General features: G+C 36.0%; 2 protein-coding genes across 2 annotated transcripts in view; one reads left to right on the top strand and one right to left on the bottom strand.

The window, feature by feature from the left end:
* mc3r (melanocortin 3 receptor) overlaps positions 1-7,678 on the bottom strand; it is a 17,182-nt gene extending 9,504 nt beyond the window's left edge. Inside the window, exon 1 of the mRNA XM_079638848.1 lies at positions 7,354-7,678. The gene's annotated coding sequence lies outside the window, so the exon portion shown is untranslated. The remainder of the gene's footprint in view (positions 1-7,353) is intronic.
* Positions 7,322-24,354, top strand: slc13a3 (solute carrier family 13 member 3). The gene is made up of 13 exons (XM_079638847.1): positions 7,322-7,707; positions 10,020-10,285; positions 12,406-12,569; positions 12,921-12,984; positions 14,218-14,397; positions 16,968-17,093; positions 17,508-17,600; positions 17,694-17,798; positions 19,596-19,693; positions 21,201-21,313; positions 21,529-21,690; positions 22,852-22,989; positions 23,081-24,354. The coding sequence occupies exons 1-13, from the start codon at positions 7,600-7,602 to the stop codon at positions 23,255-23,257; spliced, it is 1,794 nt and encodes a 597-aa protein (XP_079494973.1). The 5' UTR covers positions 7,322-7,599; the 3' UTR covers positions 23,258-24,354.

Below are 24,354 nucleotides of genomic sequence, written 5' to 3'. Positions count from 1 at the left end.
TTAGTACTCATATCAAGCTAGCATATCGATACAAGTAAAGTTTAAAATATATGGAGTTTGATTCGGTAACGAGCTAGTAACATAAGGCAAAGCTAAAAACAGGTTCCATTGATACACGTTTTCCCATTACTATGGGATTAATATCCTGCCATGATTCAAAACTGAAAATAAAGTTCTGAAAGGTTGAATCTAAGTGTTCGAAAACTCAAAATCTTAAAAAAAAAAGTTTTGCAAGATCGAAAAATAAGATTTGCAAGCTTGCAAAATGTAAAAAAAATAAAAAATATCTCTGCAAACATTATGTTGTTTTTGAGATTTCCTTCTTCAGAACTGCAAAACATTTTTTAGGATGTTGTGCAATTTTTTTTCCAGAGTTTCAAATTTGTCAGTGTTCTCCCACTGTATAGTTTGTTTTCCAGATTTAAAACCTTGAAACCCGTGATCTGAAAACTGGTGTGCGAATAGGTGAAAAAAAGTTTTGAAACTCTGAAAACTGAGGTTCGAAAGGGCGAAACTTATTACATTACATTAAATTTGCACTCCTATTGCAGACTATTTTTTCAGAGCTGAGTTTACAACACCCACTTTGCGGAGATACGCGCACACAGTTGTGAGCTTGCGACTCGCGTGATTGTTGGCAGCGTTGTCACGCAGCTCTGCTCTGAAACTCAGACTGAGCGAAAATGAAGCTTCGCAACCTCGCAACTTAAAAAAAAAGCCTTTCTGCTCTTGGCCAATGCTTTGCTGTCTGCTGACGTACAGTCCAATCACAAGTCGTATTTACTGGAAAGGTGGCTTCTGCACTGGTTCTTTGCATGCGTCCGGCAGATTGACCGTGACGATTGCTTCTGTAAAGAGTGCAAATCCTTCCTCTCATTACCATGATGTACCTTTTTCTAGTATGATTTATCATGATTTACCATGACTTACCATGTTCCAGTATGATTTACCATGATTAGTATGATTTACCATGTACTAGGATGGTTTACCATGATTTACCACGTTCTAGTACAAATTACCACAGTTGACCATACATTTAGCATGATTTACCATAGTTTACCATTATTTATCAAAGTTTACCATGATTTACCCTGTTCTAGGATGATGTATAATAATTTACTATGTTCTAGTATATGATTCACCATGATTTACCATGACTTACCATGTTCCAGTATGATTTACCATGAATCTAGCATGATTTACCATAGTTTACCATGATATACCAAGTTCTAGTATGATTCAGCATGTTACAAGTCTTGATTTTCACCAGTTTTTTTTTTTTTGCACTAAAGCAAACCGGTTTCTCCATGTTAACTCCATTATTCATGCTTACACACATATTACACGTATGTCATAATAACAAATATATAGCTTTAATCATTTGTTTATTAGCCAATGCTGAAAGCTGATAAAAAGATTACAAATATAATCCTGCTGCTCTTAAATGGATTTTTTTTTACTTTCATTTTCAGGATTCCCATTTCTCAATGTGACAATTGTCAATAGTAATACTCCAATAGATGAATTTTGACAAAATGTGATTGTAAATGTTAAAATAATGATTTTATAAAGTCTAAATATGAATTATATAACAATATTAGGGAGTAGTATGATGAAGAGACAGCAGGGGGCAGTAGAAGACCACTTAAAATACTGGTAAAAATCAAGACTTGTAAAATGAAAGTGAGCCAATAAGTGGTCTTCTACTGCCCTCTGCTGGACAATCTACAATTTAATAGTCTTTTCACATGTGCTTTTGCATTCATATATTTAGACACTAAAAATTCCTTACATAACAATTACTATTATAACACAATCATATTTTGTCAGAGTTTATCACTTCATTTGTTCTGATGCATCACATAATTGCTAACAACGTGGTAAATCATGGTAAATAACGCTAGAAACATGGTAAATCATAGTAAATAAGGTAAATCATGCTAGAATCCTGGTAAATCATGCTAGAATCATATTAAATTATACTAGAATGTGTTCAATTGTTGTAAACCATGCTAGAACAGGGTAAAGCATGCTGAATCATACTAGAACTTGGTATATCATGGTAAACTATGGTAAATCATGCTAGATTCATGGTAAATCATACTGGAACATGGTAAGTCATGGTAAATCATGATAAATCATACTAGAAAAAGGTACATCATGGTAATGAGAGGAAGGATTTGCACTCTTTACAGAAGCAATCGTCACGGTCAATCTGCCGGACGCATGCAAAGAACCAGTGCAGAAGCCACCTTTCCAGTAAATACGACTTGTGATTGGACTGTACGTCAGCAGACAGCAAAGCATTGGCCAAGAGCAGAAAGGCTTTTTTTTTAAGTTGCGAGGTTGCGAAGCTTCATTTTCGCTCAGTCTGAGTTTCAGAGCAGAGCTGCGTGACAACACTGCCAACAATCACGCGAGTCGCAAGCTCGCAACTGTGTGCGCGTATCTCCGCAAAGTGGGTGTTGTAAACTCAGCTCTGAAAAAATAGTCTGCAATAGGAGTGCAAATTTAATGTAATAAGTTTCGCCCTTTCGAACCTCAGTTTTCAGAGTTTCAAAACTTTTTTTCACCTATTCGCACACCAGTTTTCAGATCACGGGTTTCAAGGTTTCAAATCTGGAAAACAAACTATACAGTGGGAGAACACTGACAAATTTGAAACTCTGGAAAAAAAATTGCGCAACATCATAAAAAATGTTTTGCAGTTCTGAAGAAGGAAATCTCAAAAACAACATAATGTTTGCAGAGATATTCTTATTTTTTTACATTTTGCAAGCTTGCAAATCTTATTTTTCGATCTTGCAAAACTTTTTTTTTTAAGATTTTGAGTTTTCGAACACTTAGTTTCAACCTTTCAGAACTTTATTTTCAGTTTTGAATCATGGCAGGATATTAATCCCATACATTACCATCAGTAACACTGTGATGAATGTGCATTTCGTGTAAGATTCATAACATATAGCCTAGCCTACGGTGTTTTGCATGTAAGAGCTTCCACGATGAAAGCACTGTTGGCTCTGATGAGGACTACACTCCGGAGACAAGTACCGTATCGTCGCTCAAGGACAGGTCCGGGGTCGAGGGCGAATACGGTCTTCCTTTTTTTGCCTTCGCTGACTGTGTATGCAGGTACTGGGAGTTTTGACTGCTCTTTCTCTGCCATCATTGTGATTATTCCTAGCTTTCGTGCCTCTTCCCCTCCTCGAGTCAAACGGGTGCGCGCACGTGGGCAGATCCTGTAGCGGCAGGGGTGGTAGCCATGGTAGCGAGGGAGAGTGACAGTTGCCCAGCCAATCATTTCATTCGTCCCGAATGGAAATAAGTAGCTGTGTTTATTGCCATAGACAGTATATAAGATGGACACAGCGACCCCATAGACTTCAACGGAGAAAAGTGAAGCCCATTTGAAGCACTCACTTCCTGATCGCCAGGCGAACTGCGCAGGCTCAAACTGAGCTTGAACACGTGAGCAACGTGTCTGACAGCTGTCAGTCTTCTAGTAGCTGTGCGGAGAGAAATCTGAATCATTCCCTTCCGAATCTCGCAGAGACGGAGAGCGTGAGCATTAGCTGTCCATGAGCTAGCAGCAGGAGCAACTTTATCACTCTCTGTGGGCTTCTCCCTTCACTTTATCGGACTTTATGCCTCCACGTCCCCCCGATTGCCTGCGAGCTTCTCCCCCGGTCTATACGGTAATTTCTCTACAGTGCGACAGAGAGTCGCGCGAGTTATGACGCAATCGTTAGCCTATTTTTACAAAAACGGCTTCTACGGGGCCATAACGTAAGGTACAAGGTAACGGAGCCTTTTATACATTGTCGAGTTTCTTTAGAAATAAATAATGGACAAATGGAGTCTTTGGACGCCTCAGATGTGAAGTTATTCGCTGTCAAAGTGACGCAAAAATGAATGGGAGTCAATGGAATGCTAACAGCAGGTGAAGTTCTGCTACAATGGCGGCGCCCGCGGAGGCTTCAGTTTCCGGCGGATGGATTACCCCCTTGTTTATTGCAGCCCTGAGAGGACTACAGACACTCGGTTTTAATACACTAGAGTCACTCAGTTTTTTATACTCTCTATTTCAGAGTACTTACATTTTAATTATGTATTGGTATATACTAACAGTTTAAACAAATTTGGAAAAAAGTTTTTATATAAATCCTACCTACCCTGCCTTTAAAGGTAGGGTAGGGTCAGAATTGTCTAAAAAAAACTTTTATTCAAATTTGTTTAAACTGTCTTTATATACCAATACATAATTAAAATGCAAGTACTCTGAAATAGAGAGTATAAAAAACTGAGTGACTCTAGTGTATTTAATCTTCAATAAACAAAGCTCATTAATTCCATTCAGTCCCACCTAAAAACGGGTGCGCGAGTACGCGCACGTGGGCAGAGCCAGTAATAGCGGCGGTAGTCATGGCGACGGAGAGTGACAGTCGCGCAAGCCAATCACTTGTTTCGTCCCGGTAGGAATTAATGAGCAATGTTTTTTGAAGATTAAATACACTATAGTCACTCAATTTTTATACTCTCTTTTTCAAAGTACTTACATTTTAATTATGTATTGGTATATAAAGACAGTTTAAGCCAATTTGAAAAAAAGTTCTTTAGACAATTCTTACCTAGACAACCTTTAAGTCAGCTCTATAGGTTAATTCCCCTAAAAAGTGAAAACAACGTGGCACTTTTGAAACTTGCTGAACATCTTGATGTGCTTCAACCAATGGAGTTTGGGGTGGGCATTCTTGAACACATGCATTATCAGATATAGCTTTTTATATATATATATTTGAATACAGTATAAGAGTTTATTCTGTTGCCCTGGCTAAGTCCTGGTCCCGCTGAGGCTGTGTGGGTTTCTGGACTATAATTGAAAGGGCACATCATTGAGCGCTGCCTGTTTGATTTAGTTCCACTCCACACTAAGCCTCAAAAGATGTTTCAAAAGATGCAAGAAAAAATGCACCGGACAGCAGTTAATGATAAATTCCCAGGGGATCAACCTTTTTAGCTAATAAATACGTCTATAGTCAATAATCAATGTAGCTGAGAAAGTCAATAATCAATTATTTGTTTGGAAACACATGCTACAGCCCCTTTAAGTAACCTAGATAATAGCTGAACTGTACAGAACTATGGCACAAACAAAATCTGAATCTTCTTTTTGCAATACTGCTGCTGCTGCTAACAGGATCTGAGTCAGCCGCAATGAGTAATAATCTAAACTGCAGGGTCAGACAGTGCACCATAAGTGAACGCAGCATTAAAAACAGTGTGTATTATAAGAATGACGTGTGATCCCGGTATAGCAGAATAGTGTGGCTCAGTGCGTTTCCAGGGAAAGAGTATTAAATTAAAAAATACAAGTTTCATTCACTGATAAAAATTATTTGTCAACGAAACAGAGTGCATCAAGGCTTTTATCATTAATGAAAATAAAACTCACAAACATAAAAACCTCAAGCAATCAAAAAAATATTTTAGCTAAATGAAATCAAAACAAAATGTGAGGTTTTGGAAGGAAAATACATAGCTAATCTCTTTCCCTTAATGTGCTGCACAATAAAAAAAATAAAATGGAAAAATATTTCCCAGAAGTCCTTGTGTATTTTATCACATTTTATTCAAATTAAATTGTTATTGCTTTAGGGTTGACATGACAAGGAAGTTGCGATAGTCTTTTCTTTGCCATATTGTGCCATATTGTGTCCGAGTAGGAGTGGCTTCTTGAACAAGAAAAAATGTAGGGCAGGGCTTGAGTTATACATTTAGGCTATGTTTACACGGAAACGATCTGAAGAGAAAACGCAAAAGTGGCGTTGCGTTATCACTTTTTATTCTGCGCGTTTAGACGAGCGTTATGAGGGGGAAATCTGTGTGCATATGGTGACACAAAAGTGTGTGAAATTCGATGTAGTGTGCACTCCAGGCGGCTAGGTGGCAACGTGAAGCACTGAAAGTGAAAGAGCCGCTGACACAGTTTTTCATGTGGTTCATACGGTAAAGCTGCTGTTTTAACCCTTGGTGCTCTTCGCGTGTCGCTCAATTATTATTATTTTTTTTGTCAATGAAATTAATGCTATATTTTAGTTTGATAATATTTTGTTATTTTCCTGTACTGGCGTAAACGCGTACGCAACGCCTTCACTGTCTAGCAGACTTTTGCGTTTTTACCCTTTAGACGGGAACGCGATGGTGGAGCGTTTTTAAGATTTCCACTCTGGAGGGTGGTTTCACTTTTTTGCGTTTTTAAGCCCCAAAAACGTTGTCGCCGTGTATACGAAAGGCACATCCGATAAAATATTTTTACGTTTTTACCCGCGAGCGTTCTCGTGTAAACAGGGCCTTAGTTTGTACATTAGGGTGTTTTAGGTTGCATTTTATGCTTTTAGTTATTGTTTACTGCAACAATTTAGTGTCATGTAGGCTATAACATAATTTTTTTGTACACTATTTACAGTCTATATACAAATATTAGTCACATACTGTTAATGTATTTGGTCACTTATGATGAACTTTGATTCATCACATGGCCCTAAGCACCTTCTGATAGCTATAAGTATATTTTAAGGTCCAAAACATTTTGGTTTAGTTAAGTACACCACATAGTATGTTTTATCAGTTGAATTAAAGGATTAGTTCACTTTTAAAATTAAAATTCTGTCATCATATACTCACCCTTAAGTTGTTTCAAACCTGTATGAATATCTTTCCTCTGCTGAACACAAAGGAAGGTATTTAGAAGAATATCAGTAACCAGACAATTTCTGGTTCCCATTGACTTCCATAGTAGGAAAAATATATACTATGGAAGTCAATGGGAACCAGAAACTGTCTGGTTACTGACATTCTTCTAAATATATTTAGAAACAACTTAAGGGTATATGATGACAGAATTTTCATTTTAAAAGTGAACTAATCCTTTAAGTGCGCAGTCACTAAAATGCTATCGCATAACATCTGAAATGCCGTTGGTATATTTTAAATTCATGGCACACAGGCCCAGTCTAGCAATAGCAATGCATTCCAGAAATATAAGTGGCCAAACAGGCATGGTTTTGAGTATTATCAAAATAGCATATAAGCTGAGTAAAAGTAATAATTTAGGCCATCTGATTTATATGCAGCCTACTATTATAACTAAGTGGAAACCAATATACAAATATCTAAATAATACTGGTATTCAAAAGTATAGTGAGTGACTCTGAATTAGCCTACAGCAAACATCTTAAGAAACACGTGAGGTCAAAATAATCATCCGCACGCGGGACCTATAACCGTAACTGCTAATGTCAACGCTTTACAAACACTTCTTGAGTTCACACAGAGTATTCATGTAATGCTTACTCTCTCTTTGTAGTCTGTGTGAAGCAGAACACTTTGCTCTTCATCTTTCTTGGCGCTGTAGACCGACTCACGTTGAAGGCTAAAGTCGAGGGGTCTTTAGGGAGTTAACGAGTAAGCCAATAGTTAATCTTCTCCCGCTGTGCTAAAAAATAATAAAGGAAAAGTAATAAAGTTGGAGACCAAGCGCCTGAGCCTCAGCCTGTCCCAGTGCAAAGACAAGGAAAGGAAAAAAGGTTGTATGCCGCAATGGACTCTGCAAAGTTTTCAAGGAAGCTCTGGTGCGCGCGCAAAGAGCTCATTCTGATACTCGCCCCGCTACTGCTGCTCCCGCTGCTCTTCGTTGTGCCACCAAAGGTAAAGTGTTGTTCAAATCAGTCACCTTCTGCTATGGCCTTTTGAACACAGAGGATTGTTAATTATACATTACAGCAGCAGAATTGTCACACAGTTGATTAAAATAGTGTAAATATTCGCAGATATCGACCTATTTCAGAAAATATAATTTTCTATCAGTAGACGAAAAAGAGCATGATTACAAGTTTCTTAAAGGGATAGTTCACCCAAAAATGTAAAATCTCAAGCTTATGTTGTTCCAAACTTTCAAAAATGGTAACGTTATATTTAGGTACAATATCTTGTCACTGCGCAGTACCCTTAAAATGACATCTTTGTAATTTATTTTTACACCTAAAAAGTGCATATTAGTTTCGTATAGTACTACTAACAGTTAACCTTAAAGTCGGCATGAAATCAAAATTGCCCCTATTTACTTTGTTAGCAGATATTACTAGTCTTGTGGTGAACAATTAATACGTGCAAGTTAATACACAGAACAAAATTGTTTGCCGTGGTTATCTTTAATCAAAGTCTGAAAAGTTACTTCCGGGTCTGGAATGGTTCTTTTTCTGATGACATAGGCGGCTTGGGTTGGTTAATCGCTTAACCACTCCCCTCAAACCTTTACTCTGCTATGGGCAAGAGATGGAGAGGAGGAGCGCTGAAGTAAAACCCTGCCCTCTGTTCAATATTCCGTTTCACTCGGAAATGTGTCACAACACTTGAGAAAAGTCGTTTGCAACTTCCGGTTCACGCGGACTTTAAAGGGATGGTTGATTATGATATCACTTTTCTAACTTTAGCTAGTGTAATGTTGCTGTTTAAGCGCGAACAACATCTGCAAAGTTGCAATGCTCAAAGTTAAAAGCAAATATGTTTGCTTTCAAAGAAATAGCTTTTTAAGGACTACAACAAACGGTTGGTAGGGACTACATGACATTCTTCCCGGGATAGTGACATCACCAACCCTCAAATTTACATAAACCCCTCCCCCCGGAACACAATTTATAGATTATCAGACAGGCTATGCTAGATCATGACAGGCTATGCTAATCAATGACTAGAAGATAACTACACATAAGCTACATAAATTCATCAACTAACCAATCAGAAATGTCCTGTTGCATGTCACTTCTTCTTGAGTCTCTCCATCATTGTCTGACTACGGTTTGAACATAAAAGTCTTTTCCGGGTTCTACGTCAGATCGCCAGCTCCGTATTGGCCGGCTCCTGCGCCAGCATCACACGCATGCATTGTGGTGCTCACCTGAACAGCATCAGAGACTGACACGGAAGAGAAGAAATTGTCGTCGTTTTTTTTGTTTTTTGTTTGTTTGTTTTTCGCACAAAAAGTATTCTCGTCGCTTCATAAAATTAAGGTTGAACCACTGTAGACACATGGGCTATTTTAACAATATCTTTACTACCTTTCTGGGCCTTGAAAGTTTCAATCATGTTGCAGTCTATGGGGGGTCAGAAAGCTCTTGTATTTCTTCAAAAATACCTTCATTTGTGTTCCAAATATAAACGAAGGTCTTACAGGTTTGGAACGACATGAGGGGGAGTAATTAATGACAGAATTTTCATTTTTGGTTGAACTAACCCTTTAAAGGTACTGCTCTAGTGACAAGCTTCCATTGCAAAAAAAACATGTTTGAATTATAGAATGTATTATTTTTTTTTGCCCCAAAATAATTTTAACACTTAGGCATACAAAAATGCCTAAACGTCTTAGACCTTTGACAAAAGGTGAAAATCATTTGTTATTGAAGGGCACTATTGAAGCAGAAAGAACAAAAATAAGTTTATGTTTTGAATTATGAAGCGATATATTGTCCAAAATGAAGGCAAAAACTTTCTGTTTGTAATACTGGTTTGAATATGTTCATAATTTATGAGATTATTAACAAGCCACTGTACACTTCATCCTCCAAGAATGATCTGATTAATAATGAACCAAGAATGAGTTGGTTAAAAGTAATTTAAAATGGCTGAAAAAAGTGAAATTAGTTGTGAGAAAAGGTCTAGCATCATGCCAATGCCATATTTCATAGTGCCTTCTAAAGGTGTCAAAAAGTGTATATGATGTATCTGTAATACAATTTAAACTTAATTTAAAATATTTAATATACGCCTAAGAACTTTAACTCTTAAACAGGTTTACTCTAAATTGAAAGTGCTGCTCTCTGCTCTGAGAATGTCTAGTGAAAATTTTGCTGACGAATATTTGCACACATCTGCTTGCCTACAGAAAATGAATTTCCATTCAGTCACAGTAATCCTTATTAACTCATCCCTGCATCTACACATCCATCTGTTTCTTTGTCCAGGAGGGCAAATGTTTGTATGTGGTGCTTCTGATGGCGGTGTACTGGTGTACCGAAGCGCTCCCGCTGGCAGTGACTGCCATGCTTCCCGTGTGCCTCTTCCCCACCATGGGAATACTGCCTTCTTGGAAGGTCTGTCCGCAGTACTTCCTGGAGACTAACTTCCTGTTCCTGAGTGGTTTAGTGATGGCATCTGCTATAGAGGAGTGGGGTCTCCATCGCCGTATAGCCCTTAAGGTGCTGAAGATTGTAGGAGTGAAACCTGCCTGGTGAGAAAGATTCTGTCTTTTTTTACATTTTCAACTTTCTTTAGTGTCTAATGTTGCTGTTTGAGCATGAAAATTAGAATAGAATAGAATAGAATATACTTTTATTGTCCCCTGGGGGAAATTTGTTGTGGACTCAAAAGTGCTAAGTGCCATCGCTGCCGTTACAGACAATAAATACACATAGAAATAGAATAAATACACAACTACACATACATAAATATAATAGCTAAAAATGATAAAATACAGCACACAGCGTTATTGCACATACCTCAGGCCTATCTCATACAAATCATCACACAACTTCTAATTTAGATTTTGATTTAAAATTTTGGTGGAAACTGGTACGAAGGAGTATTTATACCGATTCAATCTAGTTTTAGGTATTCTGTACCTTCTACCAGAAGGCAGGAGCTCATATTCTGTTCGGAGAATGTGGAACGGGTCCGACAAAATTCTCTGCGCCTGCCTAAGTGCAGACTGCTCATAGATGGACTGAAGGGAGAGCTTTTCAGTCCTCCCCATCACCTTCATAGCGGTCTGTACCAGGCGCTGCAACTTTGATTTTGACTGTGTAGAGAGGTTACCGAACCACGCTGTCATCCCATACCTGATGACACTTTCTATCACTGCCTGATAAAATAAAAACATAATGTTCTGACTGACACCAAACACCCTTAGTCTGCGTAAAAAATACAGTCTCTGCTGTAAACGGGAACATACATAATCCACATGGTCCCTCCAGCTTAACTGGTTATCCAGGTGGATGCCCAGATACCTGTATGAAGTGACCTGTTTTATATCCTCTCTGTGAATGGTCAAGGGGGTATGATCCCCCACAGACCGAGGGTCAAACAACATCTCCTCTGTTTTTTTTTTTGTGTTAATTGTAAGATAGTTTTTGTCACACCACAAAACAAATTGGTTAACTTCCGTAAAGTACAGCGATGGATCTGAGTATGTATGAAGTAGACTAAGAATGGCAGTGTCATCAGAAAATTTAAAAAACAAGTTGCCCGGGAAACTATTGGTGCAGTCGTTAGTATAAATGGTGAACAGGACGGGTGAACTTACACAACCCTGAGGCGCGCCTGTACTGATGCATTTTGATTTAAAATTAAATCATTCCTGCCCAAGGCATATGAAAAAAAGGAGGCGAGGCCTGGTTGAGTTGCGTTAGTATTGTGTTGAAATTCGAAGTGGTTGACCAATCGCAACACACTAATCCAGCTGACCAATGAGAGCACAATGCGCTTTTCAAAATGAGGGGCTTCATAAAGAAAGGAACTAAACAGGGCTGCGTTTTTTAAAAGCATCGTGAGCTAAGTTGATCGTGGAGACCATTGGTGCTAATGATTCTGCGATCTGCTTAGGCTCATGATGCTTTTGAGAAACGCAGCTCCTGGTGTTACAGACAGACTGGGGAAAGAGGTGCTAAAACAATGTAATATGTGAAAAATAATGTGTTTTTTTTTACATTCAAGCATGAAAACCTATTCTTGTTGATCCTAAAAACAAAAAAGCGCATAATAGGTTGTCTTTAAGTTTTAGCAATTGTAGATGGTAAACACTGAAATTTTGTCTTTTACTTACATATAAAATCTGGTAATTTACTCAAATATCTGTGTCAGAAATCAATCTTATTAGTCGGTACAACATTTGATAAATAGGATACAATGCAACAAAAGTATTTCTGCTTATTTTTATAGCTTTTCTTATCCCACATATTTTATCACAAAAACTAAAAGAAAGAAGTAAAACATGTAATTTAATACTGAATGTGTTTCTGCGGATAAATGGTATTATTTCACAGCGTGATATTCTTTTGACTATGTTTTTTTGATACATAACATATTTTTTTATACTCTATTGATTGTGGAGTTGTTTATCTTTATTTATTGGACAGTATGTGCAGACAGAAAAGTAGTTTTGATAGAATATAAATTCTACTGTCAGTTTTATAGGCAATAAAATAACTTTTAAGCTTCACCATTTGACACAGTTTTACTATGTACACAGTGTGTACTGTGTGGTCACATTTTATTGCACTAACTATTGTAGGAATGGTTGCGTAATAGTATATTAGTTAGGTGTGACTCAACTTGTCTTTCTTTCCTATCCAGGCTGATTTTAGGCATGATGATCACTTCCTCTTTCCTGTCAATGTGGTTGAGTAATACAGCCACAACAGCCATGATGCTGCCCATTGCTAACGCCATACTGGAAAGTCTGTTTGGAAATCTTGAGACTCTAAAAGAGAACTGCAAGGTCAAGCGGGATCCAGAGGGTTGGTAGAGCAGGGAGAAATTCATATTCTGTGTGTTAGGAAATGAAAAGTCCTTCATTTTTAAGTCCTTCACGTTTTTATTGAATGTAATCATGACATCAGCATACTATTTAGATTTATTTGGTCTGAGAATATTTATTTTATTATTTGTGTGTGGAATCAACCTGCACACATGACAACATGATATAGGCCCTACAATCTGAATGGATAATTTTGAACTGAACAAAGTTTTTTTTTTTTTTGTCAGTCAAGATTTCTTTAATGTGTAAAGATACTGAGAGGCCGCCTTTTATTTAAAAAATATTTATTTTATTTTATTCTAAGTTATAAAAATAAAACATTCCATTGCAGGTGATTCTCAGGTGAAGATGCATGTGCTTCCTTTTGAAAAACAGATACTAACCACAGATGACAGGTAAGTGAGAATCATTTATTTGTGACTTTCTTTGAACAAGCAAACTTAAATATCAAACACAAGAACTTGAAGATTTGATATATCTAGTTCAGTCATGAAACTCTAGAGGGTCTGATAGGTAATTTACATGCAATCTGCAAGCAATTACATCATTACTTCGTAGCACAAGCTGATTGGCCTCTGCTGATCATTTAGATTTTTAAACATTTAAATAGTCTGGTTCAGTGTTTGCTGTAGGCTAGTCCTTCAGCTTGCTAGCAGAGTTCCTCTGAAACCCTCCACCTCCCCCAGCTCCACCTGCCTACATCTGCTACAGGAATTATGTTTCTATTTATGCAGTAGCAACATATTTTGCGTGTCTGTGCGTCTATTAGCAGTAGTGATGCGAGAAACGTAGTGTTTCGAAACTTTTAATTAATTTAACCAATTGCTTCGCAAAATGATTCGTGCTCAAAATGCTACACACGGGTGACCCCTGCTGGTCAGAACAGTGTAAATGCAATGAAAACCCAGCCCAAATATCCATAAAAGCACCTTTTACAAACCAACTGCAAATGTTTTATTGTAGGTGTAATCTACTTAATGTAATTAACAAATCATCTAATACCACATGATGTGTCTCTATAATATGTTTGTTTTATTTTATTAAATTGTAGGGCTTGTTTTGTTTGATTTATGTAGAGCTTGGTTAATCAGACCAGTAAGAGACTTAACTACAACTCTTCATTTTTATTTTATTTATCATGCCATTAAATGTCTACAAATGTATAAAACTGATCTGAGATCAGGTTAAAATGATATAGACACTAGTTAATGGGTTCAAAGAGATCACAGCAAACTACTGAAATCACATGACTTTGGCTGTTTGATGCTATACTGATCTGATCTATATATCATTTATATAGATTAGTGTATTATGCACACTTCGTCTTCACATTTAGTCTCACATTTAGTCTTCACATTTAGTCACATTTAGTCATTTAATAACATGCAAAAAATATTACAAGAGTTGTTATAATTGAAATAAATGTACCATTCATGGTAACATCATCAGTATAATGTGACTTGCAGTTATTGCAGTCCAACAAAATGAGTGTAATAATAGTCTGGAGTTTTTAAGCATATAAATGTTCTCACGTGAATATGAAAACTTGTTAGAACATCCTTTCATAACCTTAAATATTAAAGTCTGAGTCATTACTAAGAGATTCAGTCCCCTCTGTAACCTCACAGACCTGACTGGACAGACGGATCAGAGCAAACGAATCTGGAAGTGGTCAGAAGAGAGTCGGAATACCAGATGAAAGTGTGGAAGGGATTTCTGATTTGTATACCTTATGCTGCAAGCATCGGAGGAACTGCAACCCTCACTGGCACAGCCCCCAACCTGATCCTGGTGGGTCAGCTCAAAAGGTATACCATTTTTCCATGGATGCCATGGTAAATTACCATAGTAATAGTTTTGCATTCATCGTTTTATTCATCTATATATTAATTTACCAGACGCATATATTCAAGTTGACTTGCATAAGAGGAATACAACATGAGAAATTCAACCTAAAAGTTAAAAGTGCTCATGAAAAAAAAGTGCAGGCGAGACACAGAGGCACAGTGAAAGAACAAAGAAGAAAAACTATAAGTGCTCATGGAAGAGTTGTGGTTATTTTATGGAAATGTCTATAATGAATATGTCCAGCTCTAAAATACTTAATTGGCAGAAAATTAGTCTTTTGACAGCGCAATGGCTATATGATTTTTTCAATATCAGTGCTGGAAGACACTCCGTTATTATCTGCAGTTATCTCCATTAACTCTCTCAACGAAACAATGTCAAAGATGAGAATCTTTATTTAGGCCAGGCTTCAGTTTACAGAATTAAATCAGCGCTATCCAAATGAGTACATTAGCTTTAATTAACGCTAATATGAATACATTTCTTAGTGCCATGGACTTCATTTGTCAGTTTATTTTCTTGGCTCACTTTTAATCTAGCATTTCTTGTAGTCTGCCTTCATATGATGATTACTGTGTGACACACAATCTTGGACTTAAGTAAATAAAATAAAATACTCTTTCAACTAATGTACCAACAAGAATTTTGGGTGCACATGCCTTTGAAAAAGCTGTTTATCCAAGTAATTAGGTCACCAACAACAAGCCAGAATGGAACCTAGTTTGTTTTCCACTCAGGATTACCACAGAGTTTGAGATGGCCGAAATCCCAGCTTCAGTTTTCCCAGGCAAGACAAATGATTTGAGTTTCCAGAGTAATACTTTTGTAGTAAGCATGAGATGTGACACTATTAGCTTTTTAGATCAAATTGAAAACATTTTAATGAACATATTTGTTGTCTTTTTTTTATTAAATTAAATTAAAAATTATTCTAGGATCAAATCTGCAATGTTCATAAAGGAACTTTTAAAAATAGATGTACAGTGGGTTCAATAATTTAGAGACCACAAGTGAAGGTGCTTATATTTAGTAATGTTCTAATTTGATGCAAAATGCCAACACTACAAAATTTCATGAAAAACCTAAGAACCCATCTTAACTATCATGATTTGAGAATGGTCAAAGAACATCATGTGTGCTTTGGTTTGACCTTTTCTACAAAGGCGTTCACATGATCAGTGTCACAGATTTACCCAAGTAACCTAAGAAATAGTATTGAATCTTTCAGTTCTTTGTCATTGTCATAACTTTTTTTCAAAATCATTCTATTTATTCAAATTTAAAAGGGGTTTAAAAGGGGGGGGGGAAAATCCGGATTTTGTGATATAGAAACCGTAGCTAAAGAGTCTAAAAGTGCTGCCATCAGGACATAAAGATCTGAAAGTGTACCACCTGCTGTGGGGAAAGACTGAGAGCTAGTTTAGTGGATGCAGTTTATTGTAGCTCTTGAGCTAGTTTGTTCATGACTTGCATGTAAATGATGCATTGTAAACCAAAATTGCGAGTCTATCAGACTATACCAAATAGACATTTAACTTTTCTTGGTTTAACTTATTGGCTTACATGAAGTGAGAGATCAAAGGTATGTACTGTTTTGTTGAAATAAAAACAATGCAATGCAGTGAGCTTTATACAGTATATCTCGAATGGAAACTTACTTACTGAGAGATTAATGCAGTGTATATTTGTTTTACTTTCTTGCATACTTCAGATGTGATTAGATTAGGTTTTGTGAATGTAATGCAGTAACTCATTTGGCTACAGCCTCCAATCATTTACCATATTTCATCACTGATGTTTAATCGGCTAAGAACATGTCTCATAATGACTAGACAAAAAGGAGAGACAAAAGAAGAGCTGAGGTTACACAAAAACACGCTTTACAGCTGATATGATCAACATTTCTTTTTACTTCTGCTTTGGCCTTTAAATGACAAAATGTATTAGAATGAATTAGAATTAAAAAATAAAAAAATTATCTGGCTCTGTAAGAAAAAATCGATCAAGAAAGCACTTAATACATAGATACAAAACAGCTGACACTCAATTATTCCTCCTTAGTTTAAAAATGACACTGAATATCTAGCTAATTAAAACTCCTGTTTTCATGTTCTCTAGACAGCCTTATCTTAAAGTTGTGATAAGGACAAAAAGTGAAGCAAAAAAGATTTATATAATTTATGTATAAAGGCCTACTTATAAACGCTAAGTATGGCGCATTAGTGATGTTTTTTTCAGCTACTCTTTCTACAGGTTACTTTGATATGCCAGTATGTGGCACGACCGTCTTTATGAATGAGTCATTGAATAATTTACTTAAAGGAGTCATTCGAAACCGAAAGTGATTAATTCAGGAACGAAACGCCTGGATGTTTATTTGATACTAGCGATTCTGCTGTGGTGTCCGGGGACCCCCAGAGGGCCCCAAGGGAGTACTAGGGAGTCTGTGGAAAATAGTTCAAACTATTTTCATGGGCGGAGCAAAAAACAGTCAAGCTAATTCCAGTGTCTTGTATGTTTGTGTCTGTAGCTACTTCCCTGAATGTGACCTCATAAACTTCGGCTCATGGTTTATCTTCGCCTTCCCGCTCATGCTCGTCTTCCTCTTTCTGGGCTGGATCTGGATCGCTTTCCTCTATGGCGGGATCAACACACGGTAAATACGCAGTCTAAATTTATAAAATGACACACATATACTATATTAGGGCTTTTCAATCTTTTATATGCCACATAGCCAAAAATATGATCATCCTCATGCATCCTCAAATCCTAAAATTATAAGGCAGCTATATATTTGTATGTATAAATGTGTAAAATACTATATTATTATTTCTATTACATTACATTATTATGTTTTTCCCCCTATTAATTATAGTACTGTTCTGTTAGATGTATTTATCTATTTATTTTATTTGAGTTAAATTACTCAGTTTAATATTTTAATATGTTTTCTGAACTTGTCCACAGACCCCGTAGTACTCTCTTGGGCCCCCTGGGGGTCCCAGGACCCCAGTTTGAAAACGTTCCATGCCCATGTACATGTACTACTGCCTGTTTTTTTTCTACACAGACTTTGTGTTAGCAAACATGATGAACGTGCAGCCGCAGAAGCAAAAGCACAAGCTGTTATTGATGAGGACTATAAGAAACTGGGCCCAATAAAGTAGGTTGTGGAGCATTTGAACATCCTAAACACTTCCCTCTGTTGTGCTTACTGACATGAATTAAATTAAGATATATTCTTCCCCTCTCCTAGGTTTGCAGAAGGATCTATCGCTTTTTTCTTCATTATTTTTGCCATCCTTCTGTTCACGCGAGATCCGAAGTTTGTAACAGGATGGTCGGTTTTCTTCACCAAAGGGTAAGACATATCTCAGTGACAGGCAGGTACTGATAAATTATGGACTCATTATGAGTCAAAATAAAAGCAAACGCAAACCTTAAGAAGTGCAAATTAAAAGGGAAACCTTAATGCAAAAGTATATAACTGTACACTCTCTTAAGCACATTTGCATTTTGGTACAAGTAGCCTTTGTCAAGATATTATTTCTTACAAGATGGAGAACAGCATAAATAGAAACGATAATCATGCACAGGTGAGAGTAATGACATTTTAACATGGAGATGCATGTAAGATGAATGCAATATCAAAACTAATATTCTGAAACTATCAGGTAAAAGCATGAACCATATGTGAGCATTTTGTTAAAGTCATATACAAATGGGGTTTTAGAATAGCGTTTTTCAGGTTGAATAGGGTGTCTGTTCATAGGTTTTGAATAGGCTGACCCTCAAAGATATCCTTTTTAGAATTCTATCACTAAAAACATGTACAATTCCTGAGGGACTATTTTCCCCTTCCGTTTTAAGACCATTAATACAAACAGCTTAATAGCATGTCATTCTTTTAACAACATAATTTGCTAAACTAATAATCATTATATTATGTCTACTGTCACCTAAATTGAGACAATGTTTGAATGCTGGTTGTCATTATTTATTATCTAATACATTTAGACATATTAAACATATTTATTCCATCCTCCATTATGTAAAGGTCAAATGCATTTAATGTGTGCTAACCTGTGCCATTAGGATTTGGTCTATTGTTCATGATGAAAAATTAATGCAATTAGGAGTTATACTGCTTTAATTGTTTTTATTTTTGGGGAGGGAAATAAAAATTCTAAAAAAAAAATAGTGCTGTTTATATTAGTCAATCATTGAAATAAGTCAATCGTCTAATTAGACTAATGTAAATAGCACTATTTTATATACATTTTAGAATTTTTATTTTAATATATACATGTGATATAATATACACACACATACATTTTCTGTAATGTTTAAGCATGTTTCCACCACCTATCACCATTTTTTTTTTTGTGTGTTTTTTTCTTTCGTGGTCCATCACACTAATGCACTTGGACAGAGAGGTTCAAAAATACAGACCAGTTGATCTGCTCCCTCCACTGAGCTAACCTTTCTCTATCTGCAGGATGTCAGTTCATCTTGAGTCATCCCTATAGTTAAGACCCAAGATAATCCCACAACTTAAAGAGAAATAGAAACCGAGAGAACATAATAATGTGTGCATGCGTTATTCAACACCTATATGAGAGGAACATGACTGAAAGCACGCTGTTTCTAAACATGAGATGATGAATTGGTTAGCTGGGTTATGGCAATTACATTGATTCAGTGGTTCATATTAATGTGCTGAGATGTGAAATCAGGATTGCTGCTGGCATTAATGTCTTGTCTGTAACATTGTTTCGACATTTGACAGCATATCATATTTCGAGCTGTAAATTATTTAAAGGGGAAAGAGGTTGATTATACATTTGTAAAAGGAAGAATTCATGTTGTCTGTAATGTCTTTTTATAATCCACAATGAACATTTGATGATCATCCATGTTGGATGCAGCCAATATGAAGCTAGTATTAAAGGTGTAGTCAGTAAGTATTCACCCTAATAGCATCAGTGGTCCATGACTTAATTCTCAGTAGAACATTTCAAAACAGAACAGCTTTTTTATCTTAAGTTCACACTGAATAATTTCACTTTGCCCCAATGTTGCTAATTGGAGCTTGAAATAAGCAACACTGAATGATAACTGCTTCTCCCTGAATGTCTGTGTGTTTATTTCCCCTCAGCTATGTATCTGACGCTGTTACTGGAGTCATCATCATCTCCATCCTCTTTTTCTTTCCATCCCAGCGTCCATCTCTCCGCTGGTGGTTTGATTCAAGAGGTCAGTGGGTGGTTTATTGATTTTTCTGTTTTGTCAGCTGTGAGATTGAGCTTGGACTTTGAAATTATAAAACTTTAAATTGAGGAAACTCAGCAATAAATCAATATTATTAATATGTATATAATAAATCATGCCCCTAAGACATCATAGGTCTATATTAGGCTTGAATTTTGTAAAATGAACGGTTTTCTGTTGTGAATTTCTAGTAGGCACAAACATCGTTGCTACATTCAGTTACCTCAGTAACTTTCCAGTAGCACAGTTTATTCTGCCAGTCAAAAAGGTTTCTAGCGAGTGCGAGTGTGGTTAATGTTGAATAAGACGAGGAATGTTAATGATTCAGATTAGTGAGTCTAGAGAGATCCAGCAGAGAACTGTGTGCAGAGAGATTATTTTAATCTTACACAAATCTCCCAAGTTATTACGTGTCTTTTACACTGTGTACATTTCTATAGTCTATATTGGGAAAATCAGTTTCCTCGTTTTCAATAATCCACTTTGCAAAACAAATCCCTCTCTAGTTGCATATTTTTAGTGGCTGGTTGCTTCTAAAATCTAGTTGGCTTATTAAAAATTCTGTAAAATTATACATTTGAGTATTAGTGATAAATTGTGTTTGCTCAAATGACATATATGTATCTCTGCAACTTTAAACTGTTTCTGGAGGTGGAACAGCATTGTAAATTGTACATTTATACATTTGCCAGAGGCTGTTATCCAGAGCAAGTTACATTCAATGTTTAAGTTTTATCTTTAAACTAGTTTTCTTGTAAACCCAACTGAACCCATGACCTTGTTATTGTTTGGCCTGTTGAGCAACAGAAAAAAACCCTGTAGCTGCAGCATTATTATTGTCACCAGCTTTGCTGAGATGTCTTATGGCTTTCTGGTCATTTGCTGTCTGAAGTGTGAATTTGTAAAGTGTTTTGTAACGTCATATTTTTTTGGCTGAGCCCATTCAACATGTTCCCTGTTGTTTACCTATAATAGGTTTTTGTGCTGAACTTTAGAGGTTGATTCAGTATAGTACTACTATGTACTTGAAGTTAAGTTTACACCACATGTAAAGCATGAATATTGTGATAGTATTATTCTCTGTATAGTAAGAAGTAAATATGCTGGTCATAGGCTGCATTTTATATTAAAGGCTGTGAAAAGTGGCAACCATCAGACATTCTGATAATGTCAAATGTATTAATTCATTCCAATGAGGATAATGTCTTCATTTCATCTGCTGTCATGCAATCAATTTTCTTTCCTTGTGCAGTTCAAAAGGTGTAATCAAAGTCAGAAATCAAACACAGAGGTTTTGAATGTTAAGCAAGTTGTAGAATGTAACCGTCTTAAAATCAATGTAGTTTTAAACATATATATATATATATATATATATATATATATATATATATATATATATATATATATATATATATATAGTAAACATTTCATTTGATCAGTGGCAGAGATCGTCAGTCGGCTTGGTCATTTTAATTTCTATCTTTGTCTCCAGCCTCAAATACTCCTTATGTGCCCCTGTTGTCATGGAGAAGAGCTCAAGAGTGTGTGCCATGGAATATTATTTTGCTGTTGGGTGGTGGATTTGCAATGGCCAAAGGCTGTGAGGTACCTCATTATCTGCTTTTCGCTGAAATACAAGCTGGAACTTGACATTACATAGCTAAAAGTTAAAATTGTAATTAACGCATAAAAGGTTCTTTTAATGCAGTCGTATTGTTGATAATTCGCTGGAAGGCAATGTTGAAATTATAAAAAAAAAATATAATTGAACAAAACAACCTTACTTTGATGTAAACCATGAAGACTTTTTTTGGCAATAGGAGTCAGGGTTAGCAGTATGGATAGGAAACCACTTGCAGCCTCTCGCCCAGGTCCCTCCCGCAGTCGCAGTCATGCTCATCACAGCCTTCATCGCCTGCTTCACTGAATTTGCCAGTAACACCGCCACCATCATCATCTTTCTCCCTGTCATCGCTGAACTGGTACAGACAAACTTAAAGCACAACTTTGTGTTACCAGTTTGTTGCTATGTGTGATTTACACTGTGTATGTATATATAATATTTAATAACAAGCTGGAATGTAGGAATTTACTTCAAATCTACTTAAAGTACTTGTAAAGGTATATTTCAAGCATAAAAATTTATACCAGAATAGGAACATAGTAAAGAAAACTTGCAAGTATACTTGCAGTATAAAACTACTGAACTAGTTGTTTACTATGTGTGTAAACAACTAGTTCAGTTTGCTATGTGTGACTTACAGTACACTGTGTATTTATGTATGTATTTTTTAATATTTCATAAAAACAGTAAAAATATAAATATTATCATAAATTATTAAATGTATTTTCTTATTTTACAATGTAAATTATTCATGTGATGGCAAAACTAAATATTCAATGTGACATGATCCTTCAAATGTATTATTTTATACTGATTTCAGTATACAGAAAACAGTAACATTTTTATTTTTCTAAATGTCTTTACTTTCACTTTTGGTCAATTTAATTCAGCCTTTTTAAAGCAACACTAAAGAAGATTTTTTACCTTAAAATGTTTCCAAAATCGTTTCAGTGGTTCATCAAGTCGTAACAGGGTGAAAGGCACTTATGCCTCCGCTTTGCAGTTCTTTATCTGCTATAACCACACTATGTAAGTTTGCCAGATTGGGTCGCGTTTCTGTAGTTCTAATGAGACATAAGAAAACTAAAAATTTTACTTGCTTTACGTCAAGCGTTACAATAGTCATTATTTAGTTTTTCTTCGTTTCTGATGTCGCAATACATCATACTTTCATGAAATCATGCAACATACTCTACCTTGTCTCTGGACCTCATTCATTCCAAAGACGGTGCTGGATAAACAGCGAGCGTGCGTGCGACAGTAGGCTGCGGTAGGCTAAATAATTTCGACAGTGGTAATGGACAATTCCGCTTCAAACCTGTAGGGTGACCGAAGAGGAAAAGTTCCTAGGTGTTGCTTTAAATTAAATAATTAATAAATGTAATACAAAATAAATCTTACTGACCCAAACATATATGCTGCCTAATTGTGATGAATTTGATACTGTACTGTAGTACTGTAGATACTGTACTGTAGTATTACATTGTGACATTACATCAACCAAATACTTTATTTTCAGGCCATCCGTGTGAAAGTCAACCCACTGTACTTCATGATTCCAGCAACAACTGGTTGCTCTTACGCTTTCATGCTTCCAGTGTCCACACCTCCTAACTCAATTGCATTTGCCTCCGGACACCTTATGGTCAAGGATATGGTAAGAAGACAACTACAAAAACACATTAAAATCATTTCATAGCACACAAATTTTGTTTTCAGTTGCAAAATAAGATGTGTGATGTTTACAGGTGAAGACAGGGTTTGTGATGAACATCCTAGGAATTCTGTGCGTGTCTCTTGCCATGAACACATGGGGTCTTCAAATGTTCAATCTACACGTGTATCCTGATTGGGCAAGACCTTTGAATGCTTCCTCAGCAACTGTGGCTGCACATACTGTATCAGCTATGAATATGACAGGCTAGAGAACAACTACAGAGATGAATATGGACACCTCTTACAAAAATAATTATACTTCAAGTTAATTTTAGGTATACTTTATGTACTGTAGTAAGTAATATCGATGTACTAGTAGTATACTTGTAAGTGTACTATTTCAATACTACTTGGGACTAAATTGGCCCACTTTTTAGTATATAAAAGTACACTTTTATGTATATTTTAAGTGTATCAGTAGTAAACTTTGAGTACACAACTAGTTCACAAAAACGTTTTGTGTTTGTACTGCAACTATACTACAAGTGAACTTATAGGTATACAGCTAGTTAAATACTTGTAGTGCATTTTTTAGTTTATGAAAGTACACTTTGAAGTATACTCTCAGTAAACAACTAGTTTAGTAGTTTTAAACTGCAAGTATACCTGCAAGTTTTCTTTATGTGAACTTAACATCAAACTTATAGTTTACTATTTATATATTATTTTTGCACTTTAAGTATAGTTCTATGTTCCTATTTAGGCAATTTTTATACTTGAAATGTACTTTTAACTGTACTTTAAGTAGATTTTAAGTAAATTCCTACTTACACTACCAGTGGACTGCACGACAATTCACATACTCAGAAATAGGAACACATCTGTTTTCTTTACAAATCAATATTTTCAAACAATGTAAGTTTATAAGACAGTATGCTCAACTATGTGAAAAAAAAATATTTATAGTATTTACTCCTCAATAAAAAGAGTAAACACAACTACAATGTGTACTTAGAATACTTAATTAATATTTTAATTGAGTTCAAGTATAGGCCAAATATACTTAGACATTTCTGAGAATAAGTCAAGTATACTTAAAGTTTTAAGTTTCTGAGAAGTACATAAAAAGACAAAGTATACCATCTTATTTTTAGTTTAAAAGAAGTATACTAATAGTACACTTGAATAAACTTAACTGAGGGATTCCCACAGTGGATGGATCAACACTATCACAACCTCACTTCCTTCTCAGCACTGCTCTCTTGTGTCTTGATGCCACTTCACCATTTAGGGGCAGGAAAAAAATATTATATTTATATATGTAGTTTTAAACTAATAGGAAGCATGTTTGAAATTCAACATGTTC

The sequence above is a fragment of the Phoxinus phoxinus genome (genome assembly GCF_949152265.1).
Source record: "Phoxinus phoxinus genome assembly, chromosome: 15".
Taxonomy (NCBI): domain Eukaryota; kingdom Metazoa; phylum Chordata; class Actinopteri; order Cypriniformes; family Leuciscidae; genus Phoxinus; species Phoxinus phoxinus.
This window is presented reverse-complemented; position numbering and strand designations above follow the sequence as displayed.

Excerpts from the sequence above, each read along its gene's own strand:
- slc13a3 (XM_079638847.1), top strand. The coding sequence starts at position 7,600 with ATGGACTCTGCAAAGTTTTCAAGGAAGCTCTGGTGCGCGCGCAAAGAG. Across the intron at positions 12,985-14,217 it reads ATACTAACCACAGATGACAG|ACCTGACTGGACAGACGGAT; the intron begins GTAAGTGAGAAT and ends GTAACCTCACAG. Across the intron at positions 22,990-23,080 it reads ACCTTATGGTCAAGGATATG|GTGAAGACAGGGTTTGTGAT; the intron begins GTAAGAAGACAA and ends TGATGTTTACAG.